This window comes from Sinocyclocheilus anshuiensis, unplaced genomic scaffold (genome assembly GCF_001515605.1).
Source record: "Sinocyclocheilus anshuiensis isolate Anshui unplaced genomic scaffold, SAMN03320099.WGS_v1.1 scaffold888, whole genome shotgun sequence".
Classification (NCBI taxonomy): Eukaryota; Metazoa; Chordata; class Actinopteri; order Cypriniformes; family Cyprinidae; genus Sinocyclocheilus; species Sinocyclocheilus anshuiensis.
The window spans coordinates 536144-547116 of NW_015549648.1; the positions used below are offsets into that span (position 1 = coordinate 536144).

At 43.4% G+C, this 10973-nt stretch overlaps 1 protein-coding gene across 1 annotated transcript in view; it reads left to right on the forward strand.

Annotated features, from left to right (window-relative positions):
* Window positions 1-5770: 5770 nt before the first annotated feature.
* The window catches only part of LOC107660172 (storkhead-box protein 2-like), a 78714-nt gene continuing 73511 nt past the window's right edge, over window positions 5771-10973 (forward strand). The window contains exon 1 of the mRNA XM_016449413.1: window positions 5771-6751. Coding sequence (XP_016304899.1) covers window positions 6424-6751 — 328 coding nt within the window. The 5' untranslated portion in view covers window positions 5771-6423. The remainder of the gene's footprint in view (window positions 6752-10973) is intronic.

The following is a 10973-nucleotide window of genomic DNA, read 5'->3' on the forward strand; positions in this document are numbered from 1 at the left end:
AAAAAAAATCTATTCCGATTTGAAGCTTGTGACATATAAACGCACGCATCAACCCGATCACTTTATGTAGCGTTCATGTAAACACTACAGTCAGATTCATCAATCGGAATGAATTCAGTCCGATTGAACCAAAAATTGTGCATGTAAACGTAGTGACTCGGTAAGAGAGGGAGTCTATGCTGAGCCCCAGATATTCTGTTTGTTGAGAGGGCTCCAAACGGCTCTTTTTCATGTTGATCCTGAACCCCAAGCTGCTGAGATGATTTAACACCATCCCTGCGTCTTTCACTGCTTGCTCTTTCGACGATGAGCATATCAGATAATCGTCTATGTACGACAATATTCTTATTCCCTTGTTCCTTAACGGGAACAGGGCTGCTTCCACACATTTGGAAAAAACCCTTGGAGCTAAAGATAGCCCGAACGGAACAGTTTGAAACTCGTAAGCTGCGCCTCGGTAAGCAAATCTGAGAAATTTCCTGTGAGAGGGGTAAATGTCTATGTGAAAATAAGCGTCTGACAGATCGATTGTCACAAACCAATCATTTGGATGAATCGATCAACAAAGCGCTTTGTGTGTTAACATTCTGAATTAATACTTTCGTAGGTGTTTGTTTAACACACGAAGGTCCAGAATTGGACGAAGGGCTGTGCCCCCTTTTTTTGGAATTACAAAATAACGGGAATAAAAGCATTGGCGGCTCTCCTCCTCAGGCACCACTCTGATCTCCCGTTTGTTTAAAAGAGTTTCTATTTTGGCCATCAGGACACGAGCCGATTCTCCCTCAGCCATTGACATAACCCACGGGTGAAATGGCTATTCGGGCAAAGACGGTGCGTTCCAAACGGGATATATCGCCCTCCGAAGGGCACTTCGGAGTGAAAACAATCATGGCCGCCATATTGAAGGGTCATTCCAAACCGAAGTGCTCAAAACTGGCCACTTCAAAGGGCCCTTCGGAATGAAGGATTTTGAAGGGTACAACTGATGGACACTTCGGACTCCCATGATCCTTTGCGCAGATTCTTTGCATGATGATGGCACCTCCGTGTGGGCACGTGATGATGGTCTTGAAGGGCACTTCAAGAAACAGTTGTTTGGTCCCCTACACCCTTCAAACCTTCGAAGCTCTCACTCCGGAGGGTAAACCCTTTGAAGGGATTAGGGCATAGGGATGAGCCCTTCCGAATGGAATGCAGGTAGAGAAGCTCTCCGAACACTTCCACCCGGCTGACGTCGCACAGTGATGACGTCACCACTGCTGCCGCGCTGGCTCCCACTGAAGGAGCGAGCGCTCCCTCCAGCGGTGAGACTAGGGGAGCGCTTCTCATATCTTTGAATTTTGTCTCTGGAACATATCGCCCTCGGCTGCTTGTCTGGCTGCAATAGTGCAACATTTATTAATGTTTTCTGAACTCGGGGAGCATATCGCCCTCAGCCCGTGGCTTGGATGCGATGATGCATTCTTTATTTTCAATTCCACCCAAACTGAAAAGTGTTTGAAAACACTGTGTCAGTGCTTGGTGACACTGTTGAACATGACTCTGAGCTCCCTCGTCTCTCTGACTTTGAGGAGAGCTTACCGAACAGGCCCTTACTGAACTCAGAACAAGAGGGCTGTATTCCCACCTTCTCCTCTTTGCGGGTGGAGAGAGAACGGCCGGGGAATACCTGCGTGTCAGGACGCACACTTCTTCTTCCTCTCCTCAGGGTGGGATGGACGGTTTTTAGCTGCCACGGCCGCAAAAGAATGCTTTCCCCAAGGCCCAGAGCCATCCGATCATGAGCGCTGGTCAGCTTGCTGCCCGCTGTGAGCAGGTCTTTGAGCCCTAGCGCCTACCGGTCTCCCTCTCGCTGCCGCTGTCGTGGCAGTTGAGAGGGTGGCCGCAGCGCTTGCTTACGCGGCAAGCAGAGGTTAAATGTTTCATCCTCCTGTTTCCTGAGGGTGCTGGTTTCCCTCATTTACTCGAGGGCTGGGCCAAACAGCCCCTCAGTAGGATCGTATGCAGCATCCATTACCTCCAACTTCTGCGCGTCGCCCAAGCCTGACAGGTTTAGCCATAACGCTCTCTCATCTGACACAGCCAAGCCCATCACGTGGCCACAGCCTTGAACCGCGCTGCGGGAAGAGCGCAGAATCAGATCGTTCACCACGCAAATTTTGTCCCAGAGTGCCGGGTTCTGCGCCCCTGAGTCCAGCTGCCGCCCCATCTCCTCCAAAATCTCCGCTTGATACGCTGACAGTAAAGTCACCACGTTCAGCGAGCACACAGACTGCCCCGCATATTTATACATCCTCTGATATATCGCGGTCAGCCATTTCATCTTACTCTGCAGGGAAATCTGAGAGGAGGCCGAAATAGAGCGCCGATTCTGATGGAGGTGATAGGCCACTGAAGACTCTACCACTGGGAGTCCGGCCAACCCCAGCTCCCCCATCCCTTGAATCTCCAACATGGAACACCCCTTGGTAGGGAGCTTGCTCTTAAAGGGGCTAGACCAGTAGCGGGACATTTCCTTCATGCAAGCAGGCACGGCAGGCAGGAGTTGTCTCGCTGCAGGCTGAGCAGGAGGCAACCTTTTTCCATCATAAAGGTCCCTCTCAGCTCCTTCAGCATCCTTGGCCGTGGGCCAAGCTAGGCCCAATTTCGCTGCGGCTCGTTTGCACACCTCGTGCAAGTTACAGTCTACTTGCAAGGCCGAGTCGTTTGTGCTCGGAGGCCTAGACTGCTGGACAGGGAAGAGGGAGTTGTCTTCCTCCTCTTCGTCGTCCATGTCCAAATCGAGGAGATCAGAGTTAGCATCGCCCTCTGCGTCCTCGTCCCCCGGATCACCCTCCTCCTGCGTGATCAGGCCCTCAAACAGCGGAGGCACATCCGGGGATTCGGCTTCCATCATGTCCGCCCAGCTCGTACTGGCTCACGTCAGATGATCAGTCGCCGCAGACTGTGTGGCCGCTCCAGACAGACAAGGGTCCTGCTTGTTAGCCACTGCCACTCTCAGCCTCCTTTCTAAGATTTTCACCGACAATGACGCACAGTGAGCGCATGTTTGTGGATCCACCAGCGACGTTTGAGTGTGCTTCGGACCCATACACATGATGCACATGGGGTGAGGGTCCCTGGCCGAGATGGTAGCTCCACATGAGGATAGACACGGGTGGGATGCAACCTCCCTGGTCTTCGACTTTTGGCGGGGGTGCTGGCCGTCGACATAATGGCTGAGAAGTGATGCAAACCTCAGACTCATCACAACACGTTAGCCTGCTGGTCTAAGTTAATTAAACCTTCTGAAAGCTCGCCTTGATGCGTTAAACCTCTAGTTGACTTAACGTCACCTACCGCAGTAATTTAATACGCAGTAGGCCGATTAGAATAGCTCGCCTTGACGCGGACAGTATTCTAATTGTTAGGATATCACTCAACACAATCCCGTCTAACTAACCTCGCATTCGGTGGAGTCCAATGATGGCCCGTCTGTTGAACAGTTTAGCGAAATCAGCAAAGTCAGGATGTGCTGAGAGAGCTAGCTGCAGTCTCCCACGGGAAGAAAGCGCGAATGAGTTTGGCAGGGGTCGACCTGTCTGTCAAAGACAGACGTGGTGTCATAGGAGCTTCCGCAGTTGGTCACGGCCAAAGCGATTCCCCATAGTGAAACACCGAGAGAAGTTAGAAAAAGAACTGTTGTGGAGTCAGCAGGCAAGTTTAACATCCTCCTGCAGGTTAGCAACATGCTCACCGTCTTCATACTAAAGCATTAAATTACACACCACCTGTGGCTATTATGAAACAGGAGAAGCAAATAGCACAGCAGAGACATGTTTACATGTCTGAGCCTGAGTAAAAAAGAATAAAACCCCCAAACTGTCATCCCTACCTCTTCCTGCTGTAATAGATATCATGTGGTAGTAACATAAGGTGATTCTCTTTAGTCTGGATGCTGTAATTGCATTGAAAAATTTGTCAGGATATCTGGATTTTTTTTCTTTCCAATTGCAATAGAATAACGTGATGGTGAGTGGGATGCAATTTTAATTTTGCTGTAATTTTGCAGTCTATGTAAATAGAATTTCCATTAATGGTGTTAATATTGTGTAGGTCAAACTGTAGCGAAGCCAGGATTCACTACATGCAGTTGTGTTTGTCTGTTTCATTGGATTGGAAGAATACATTAATTGAAATAATTTGTATATTGTCTTTTTTTAACTGTTCATCTTTCATAAAAATGTATTTGATTGATTTGTTGAAGTTTCTTTTAAAGTGAGCATCGATATATTCATAGAAAGTGGAGAACGAAATTACCCACAAATCAGTGCGCGTCTGGCCTTTATGGAGATGGACAAACATACGTGGTACGGCCAGAGATTATCTTACTATAGGAAGATGAGAGGGTCTGTATTACTTACTATTGGAGAAAGTGTAACGGCTAACTTGGATCTTAATAACCAATTACATTACAGCCTTGACGTCATTGAAATTCAGTCAGTGTTGTGCGACACTCAATTGCCGTTTACGGCTGCGTCCGAAAGCCTAGGCAGCTGACTTGCTGCCTTATCAGGCAATGACTTTGCAGGCGACGTTTTTGCATGGAGGCACCCCGTGAAACTGATTTCGGACAGGCTTCTGAGGCAGCGTAACGGTTTAATGATCTACAACAAAATAGAACGCGTTTTGGTGATAACTAAATATTTAATTACTATAATACTGATTTCTTGCTAGAAATAACATCAAAAGTGCAAAAAGTTAGTCAGAAATATACATTTACACACAAACTGACCACCAAACGCAACTTTCAGACGCCAACTTTATTTTTTAGCTCAACCTCACGGAATGGAGCGCACAGGATTGTGGGATATCAAAGGCAGCGAAGGATACATCTATGCTGCCTTCAAAATTCTACCAGAAGAAGGTACCTCCGGAGACAGGAAGTGAAGCAGAATTTGGATTAGGACATGCCTTGATGCCTTCCTGCCTTGGAATGCTGCCTCTGAAGGCAGCATTCTAGAGCTTTCGGACACAGCAGCCGTACAGATTCAGGAATGAACGAGAAGTGCCGTAAACTGAATCTCACCTGTCGCAAAAAGTCAGTGACTTCTCTTATAAAACAGCATTTCTTTCGTGGTAAACTCTAAAAATAGTTCAATCCAAAAGTATTAGTATAAAACGTTGAAGATTAGCAGATCAAAAAAAAAAAACGTGCCAGACCGGAAGCGTTTGCTTTAGCCGTTATGCTTTTCTGGCTAAGGTCGCAGGCTTGCCTTCTATAGTGGCTTTGGTACGGCTTCTGAGTTTTTTGCGAGCAAAATGTGACAGTTACAATGCAACGATCACGACTGCGAGTTACATATAATAAGAAGACACATCCGACATTACACATTGTGTCCAAATAAACTCGTTTTGTCAAGTGATCTGAACTTCGAAATAACTTTGGACTTTGCAATCACTTTAAAGAGCGATTAACAATGCATGCATGGAGCCGGTGAATCGGTTCGCTGATGATTCGGATCTCGAGTTTAAATCACTGACAGTTAAGTCAATAACGGCCATCTGAAAGGAGAATAATCAGTGAATAACTTAATTTTGGTCCGTTTTTCAAGCAAAACTATCGTATGACTTCAGACAGATTGGAATATGTCGCACTTGTCGAGTGGTGATTTCAGGCTGTATCTCATATACTGCTCATTGCCACTACATTGAAAATACATTCTTTAAACTTCATTATTTTGTGTTTCACTGAGCGAAAAAAATCAAAACGGGTTTGGAATGATATGAAGGGGAGTAAATGAAGAGAATCTTTATTTTTGACTGGGGATTGCGCCTGCAGTGCCTCTCCTCCGTCGTTAGAGGGCATCACTATCCGAGCTGCGGGAGCTTCAAGGTAATAACCTGCTTTACACACCGTAAACCACACAGGCATCGTCACGCACCGGCCTGCAGGGATCCACCGCATCTCGACGAGCAAAAAAATAAGACGAGAAATCTCATTTTTGCTTTTGACGCGAACCTATTTTTCATCCAGGGACGTTAAGATAATGTTTTTCTCCATCCCGCATCCCTGCTGGAAGAGGATGTCATTATTTTCACGCCGTTGTCTCTGATAGAGGTGAGGAATGGATAATATGCGGCGATTTCAGCGGAGAATAACATGATCACCTGCGTATTTTACCCTTAAAATGACATTCCGCATCCACCCAAGCCTTTGTTTGGAATAATAATGACCTTATCCTTTCTATATCACCATAATGTTCTTTTATTACTATAATTGCATCCAGGCAGGTCAAATGAACTAACGCGCAAACGCGCTCTTTGTCTGGTTGCGGGCGCGCGCTCAATCAGTCAATCAATCAATCCATCCATCGCCTTGTTTGCGCTTCCACGCGCGTGGAATGCGTCGAGTCTAACGAAGCGTATTCGAGTGGATCAATGGAGCCTTTCCTGCAGATCGCGCCGCACTCTCTGGCCATCGTGCTGTCGCGCGTCGTGGCGGAGGACGCGCCCGGAGTGACGGAGAGCGAGGAGCCGCCGCACCATCACACCGGCTACGAGATATTCGCCGACTTCAAATCACTGAACATGAAATATTTCTGGAATAAGATGGTGGCCGATGCCATAGCCGAGACCTTCTTCCTGGGCTGGATAGACGAGCATGTGTTGCTGATCCAGGGGAAGGAGGATCACCTGGAGGTGTTGAGGGAGGCTTGGATGAGGAGGTCACTCAAACCACCGCAGGGCTTCGACATCAAATACCTCGGTAAGAATCATCTATGTGGTGCATATATGATGTTTATACAACAATGAGGACTTCATTAGTGGCCAGTCTTGCTCCTGGAGGTCGTCTATTGACAAAGTACCATGGTATTACCATGGTTTTGAACATGGCACCGGGGTAGGGCCACTGGTTTTTGGACACGTTCTATGATCATTTCATGCCGCTGTTTTGGCCTGTCATGTTGTATGAATATGTTAATCATTCAGTGCCATGGTATATATCAAGTGCCCTTGTATTATCAAATTGTGTTGTGATATTATTAGGGTTTTTGGACAAGCACCATGGCAGTGTCATGGTTCTTTGGATATGTGGCATGGTAATTTTATGGTGTTCTTTGAAGTACCTTGCAGCACCATGCAAATATAGCGGTCTTTGAATCTTACAATTATTTGCCATGGTATATATCAAAGTACCTTTGTATTATCATGATGTTTTTGACATGGTGTTATGGTTTTTGGAAATAAACCATGATAATGCCATGGTTTTTGGATATATGTGCCATGTTAATTTATAGTTTTCTTTGAAGTCTTCTTTGAATATATGGTATTATGTACGTTTTGGACAGGTTACCATGGTAGTGCCATGTTTTTATTTGTAATTTTTTTTAAATGTACCATTATAGTAATTTCATAGTATTCATTCAAATTTTGAACACCATGTAAATACAGTAGTATATTAATATTTTTGTAGTAAATAAATGTGTTGAAAGTTGTATTTCTAGCTGAGATCTAAACTTTTCATGATGGAAGATCTCCAGGAATATGATTGACCTGATGTTTATATTTAAATGTACGTTTGAGGTGGATACTATATGTGACCATTGTGCTTTATAGAACAAATATTTAATTGTTTTAGAAAATATTATTTGCTTGTGCTTGCTTGTGACGGGCACTGTACAAATCAATATTTTAAAGTGTTTTTGGCTGTGTCTAAGCATTAAGGCTGCTGCTTTTCTGTACAGTCAATGATTTAATGTTTTGGTAAGAAGAAACCTGGTTCAACGCCTTACAAGGCTATAATGTCAAGTCCACATACAAAAAAAATCAAGTGACCCTTAAATAAGCAAGCATGCATTTAAATACTGCAATTCTCTGTAGAAATGGTTATTGATTTGCTTGCTCAAAAAATCAAGGCATCATCTTAGTAGACCGGGTGTTACAAAAACATTCAGATATGCATTGATGGTCATATACTCCCTGCATATGCAGCGTTTTTCAGGTTTTGGACACAGCCTTTGTCTTCAGCTGTGAGATATTGAGGAATTTGATCACCTGTAATCCGAAACCTTCTTGTGATCATTAAGGCAGAGGATGCATGTGGTTGTTCTTCTCTTAAAGGAACAGGCCTTCCCTTCAGTGCTGGGGTTGTGCTATTGCACATTGTGAGAATTATAGTACACGTCTAGTCTTAACAACTAGCATAGGTTTTGGTTGTCTCCTTGAAGAGTTTCTGAGTTTTGAAGTTGTGAATGAAGCTAATATACTCACATCCTCAGCAAGACCCGTGACGTTCGGCTCCATTATTCAGACTAATTAGTGCAGAAAACTGCTGTCCCATATTCAGCCCCATGGACACACACTGAGGACAGCAGCACTCACTGTTACTGCAGCTCTGTAGATTATGGGACAGGTCTGTGTATTGTGGCATGTTCTTAGTGTAGTCAAGGGAAGAGGAAGGAGCCTTGGTCCTTGACAAACAGCAGGTTTTTGAGGAGTGTCGCTGTAGGCATCAGGGTTTTCTTCTGTCCTACTCTACATGCATCTCTCTCTCTCTCACTATATCCCTGATCGCCCACCTCTATTTTTGCAGGAGAAAGAGCTATGCTGTATCCGTCTCTTTGTGTTTGACATGTCTTGCGGAACAGCTGAGTTGTAGAGGAAAAACCCTCTATTGATGGACAGAGACATTCTTTGCATGTTTACTTCACACAAAATAGTTCATTTTGATATTACGTTACAGAGTTTAAGACAAGAAAAAAGTTCAGAAAGTGATCGGTAATGAGTTTTCAATGGCGTGTGAAAGTTTTAGTCTTCCAAGAGAAGAGAAACATAAATAAAAGTGTTTATTTTGTGGTGCATTGAATGGAATTTATTACTATTACTATAACTAGGCCAGTGGTTCTCGACCAGGGGGCCTCAAGGTGATTTAAAAATAAGGCAGAACAAGCTTAAAAATAAGCAAAAAATCTTGAAATTTAAAAAAATTATTTTAAAAGTTTAGTTTAGTTTTTTTTTTGCTTAATTTTAAATTGTTTTATTTTTTTTTACCTAGAAATGTTGTTTCAATTCATAAAATCTTCTACCTCTGTGAGCATTTTTATAATGAATATACATTTTAAGCTCTAAAATATTTTAGTGGGTAGAAATTGTGAATAAAAAAAAAATACAGAACTCAACTAGTGATTTTAAAATCACTTTGTCAGCAGTTAATTTCGTTGACAAATAATTTTCGTCATAATTTTCGTCAACAACATTTTTTTCACCGACGACAACGAGACGATAACGAACTAAAACTCTTTTTGAATGACAAAAACAATTACGTAAATCTATTGACATTTTCGTCAACGAATAAAAACGAGCCGAAAATGTTAGGGAGGGACGATTTGGGAAGAGATTCATTCAGAATGAATCTGCTGCGTGGTTCGGAGGTTAGATGCATACATATGAACCGGCGGGACAAAAGCTAACATACACTTGCTGCATGTCTTGTAAAACGTTCAGAAATGTTAATATGTGGGAGCAAGACAAGAGCAGACATATGGATAAATCTGACGACGCAAGAGAGAACTCAATTCGGTCCGGTTTTCTGAGCGCAGACACAGAAGCATACACACACAGGAAGCGCGTCTCACAGCGCGCGAGTACTCTTTCGCGTCGCATGAACGGAGAATTAATGAGTTTGGAAATTTTAGAGAAAATGCTTAATAAATGCACTGTAACTAAACCCATTAGATTTTAACTGACTAAATTTACTGTAGATTAGATTAGAACTAGACTGAAACTAAAAACAATTCAGATGACTAAAATATGACTAAAATTAAATGGCATTTTAGTCAAAAGACTATGACTAAAACTAAATCAAAATTTGCTGTCAAAATTAACACTGTTTGTCAGTTGCCTGAACAATCAGTAGACTGCCTTGAATAATTAATCTAGTTTTGGGTTTACCTTACCCTGATTGTAATAATTTCTAATGGCAAAGCAATAGCATACTTCGGTTTTTATGCATAAGCGAGGGTCAGTGTACAGTATACAAGGGTCAGCATACAGTGTGTGTGACAAATTTTGTCAACAAAATAGTACACACGAATAGTGTAATTGCACCATCCGATTTTTGTAACCGCGTGTACTTTGTACGTGCAGGTCTCACATGTGCATTGACTTGGTTTTGCACTAATCAGTTGTTCCACAAGGTGGCACCACTGTCCTGGGCCATTGTTTCACAGTAGAAAATGAAACTAAAGAGACTGAACAACAGATGGCCGCATTGACAAGCGCTTGTGTGAAAGCGTTATGCAGCTAGGTAGTGTATGCACAAAAAAATGAATAGGGATGCACTGAAATGAAAATTCTGGACTGAAACCGAAAATTCTGGATGCACTTGGCTGATAACCAAAACCGAAAATGCTTCGTAATAGTTATTTATTATTTTATTAAATAATAAAAAGTAATTTAAAGGGTTAGTTCACCCAAAAATGAAAATTAGCACATAAATTACTTACCCTCAAGTCATCCTAGGTGTATATGATTTTCTTCTTTCAGACGAATCCAGTCGGAGTTATATTAAAAATTGTCTTTGATCTTTCAAGCTGTTTCATGGCACTCAGCGGGTGTTGCATGCTTCAGTCCGAAACAAGTTAAATAAAAAGCGCCCATCCATAAAAAAAAAAGTGTCTCACACGGCTCCGGGGGGGGGGAACAAAGGCCTTCTATAGTGAATCGATGCGGTTTTGTAAGAAAAATATTCATATTCAAAACGTAATAATCACTTTAATGTAGCTTGCGCTCACTGTTGTAAAGGGAAGCAGTTCCAGGCGGATGACGTATGAGTTCAGCTTTGCGCATGCGCCGCTCAGAAGTGACGCACGCGGAAGCGGAGGGGAGAGATCAAAACAAAACAACGGTCACTAATTAGAAGTACAAAAACGAGGATTTGTAAAGAAGAATGTCGGAAGATTTCGATATAAGTCAAGAGGAGACTGGTT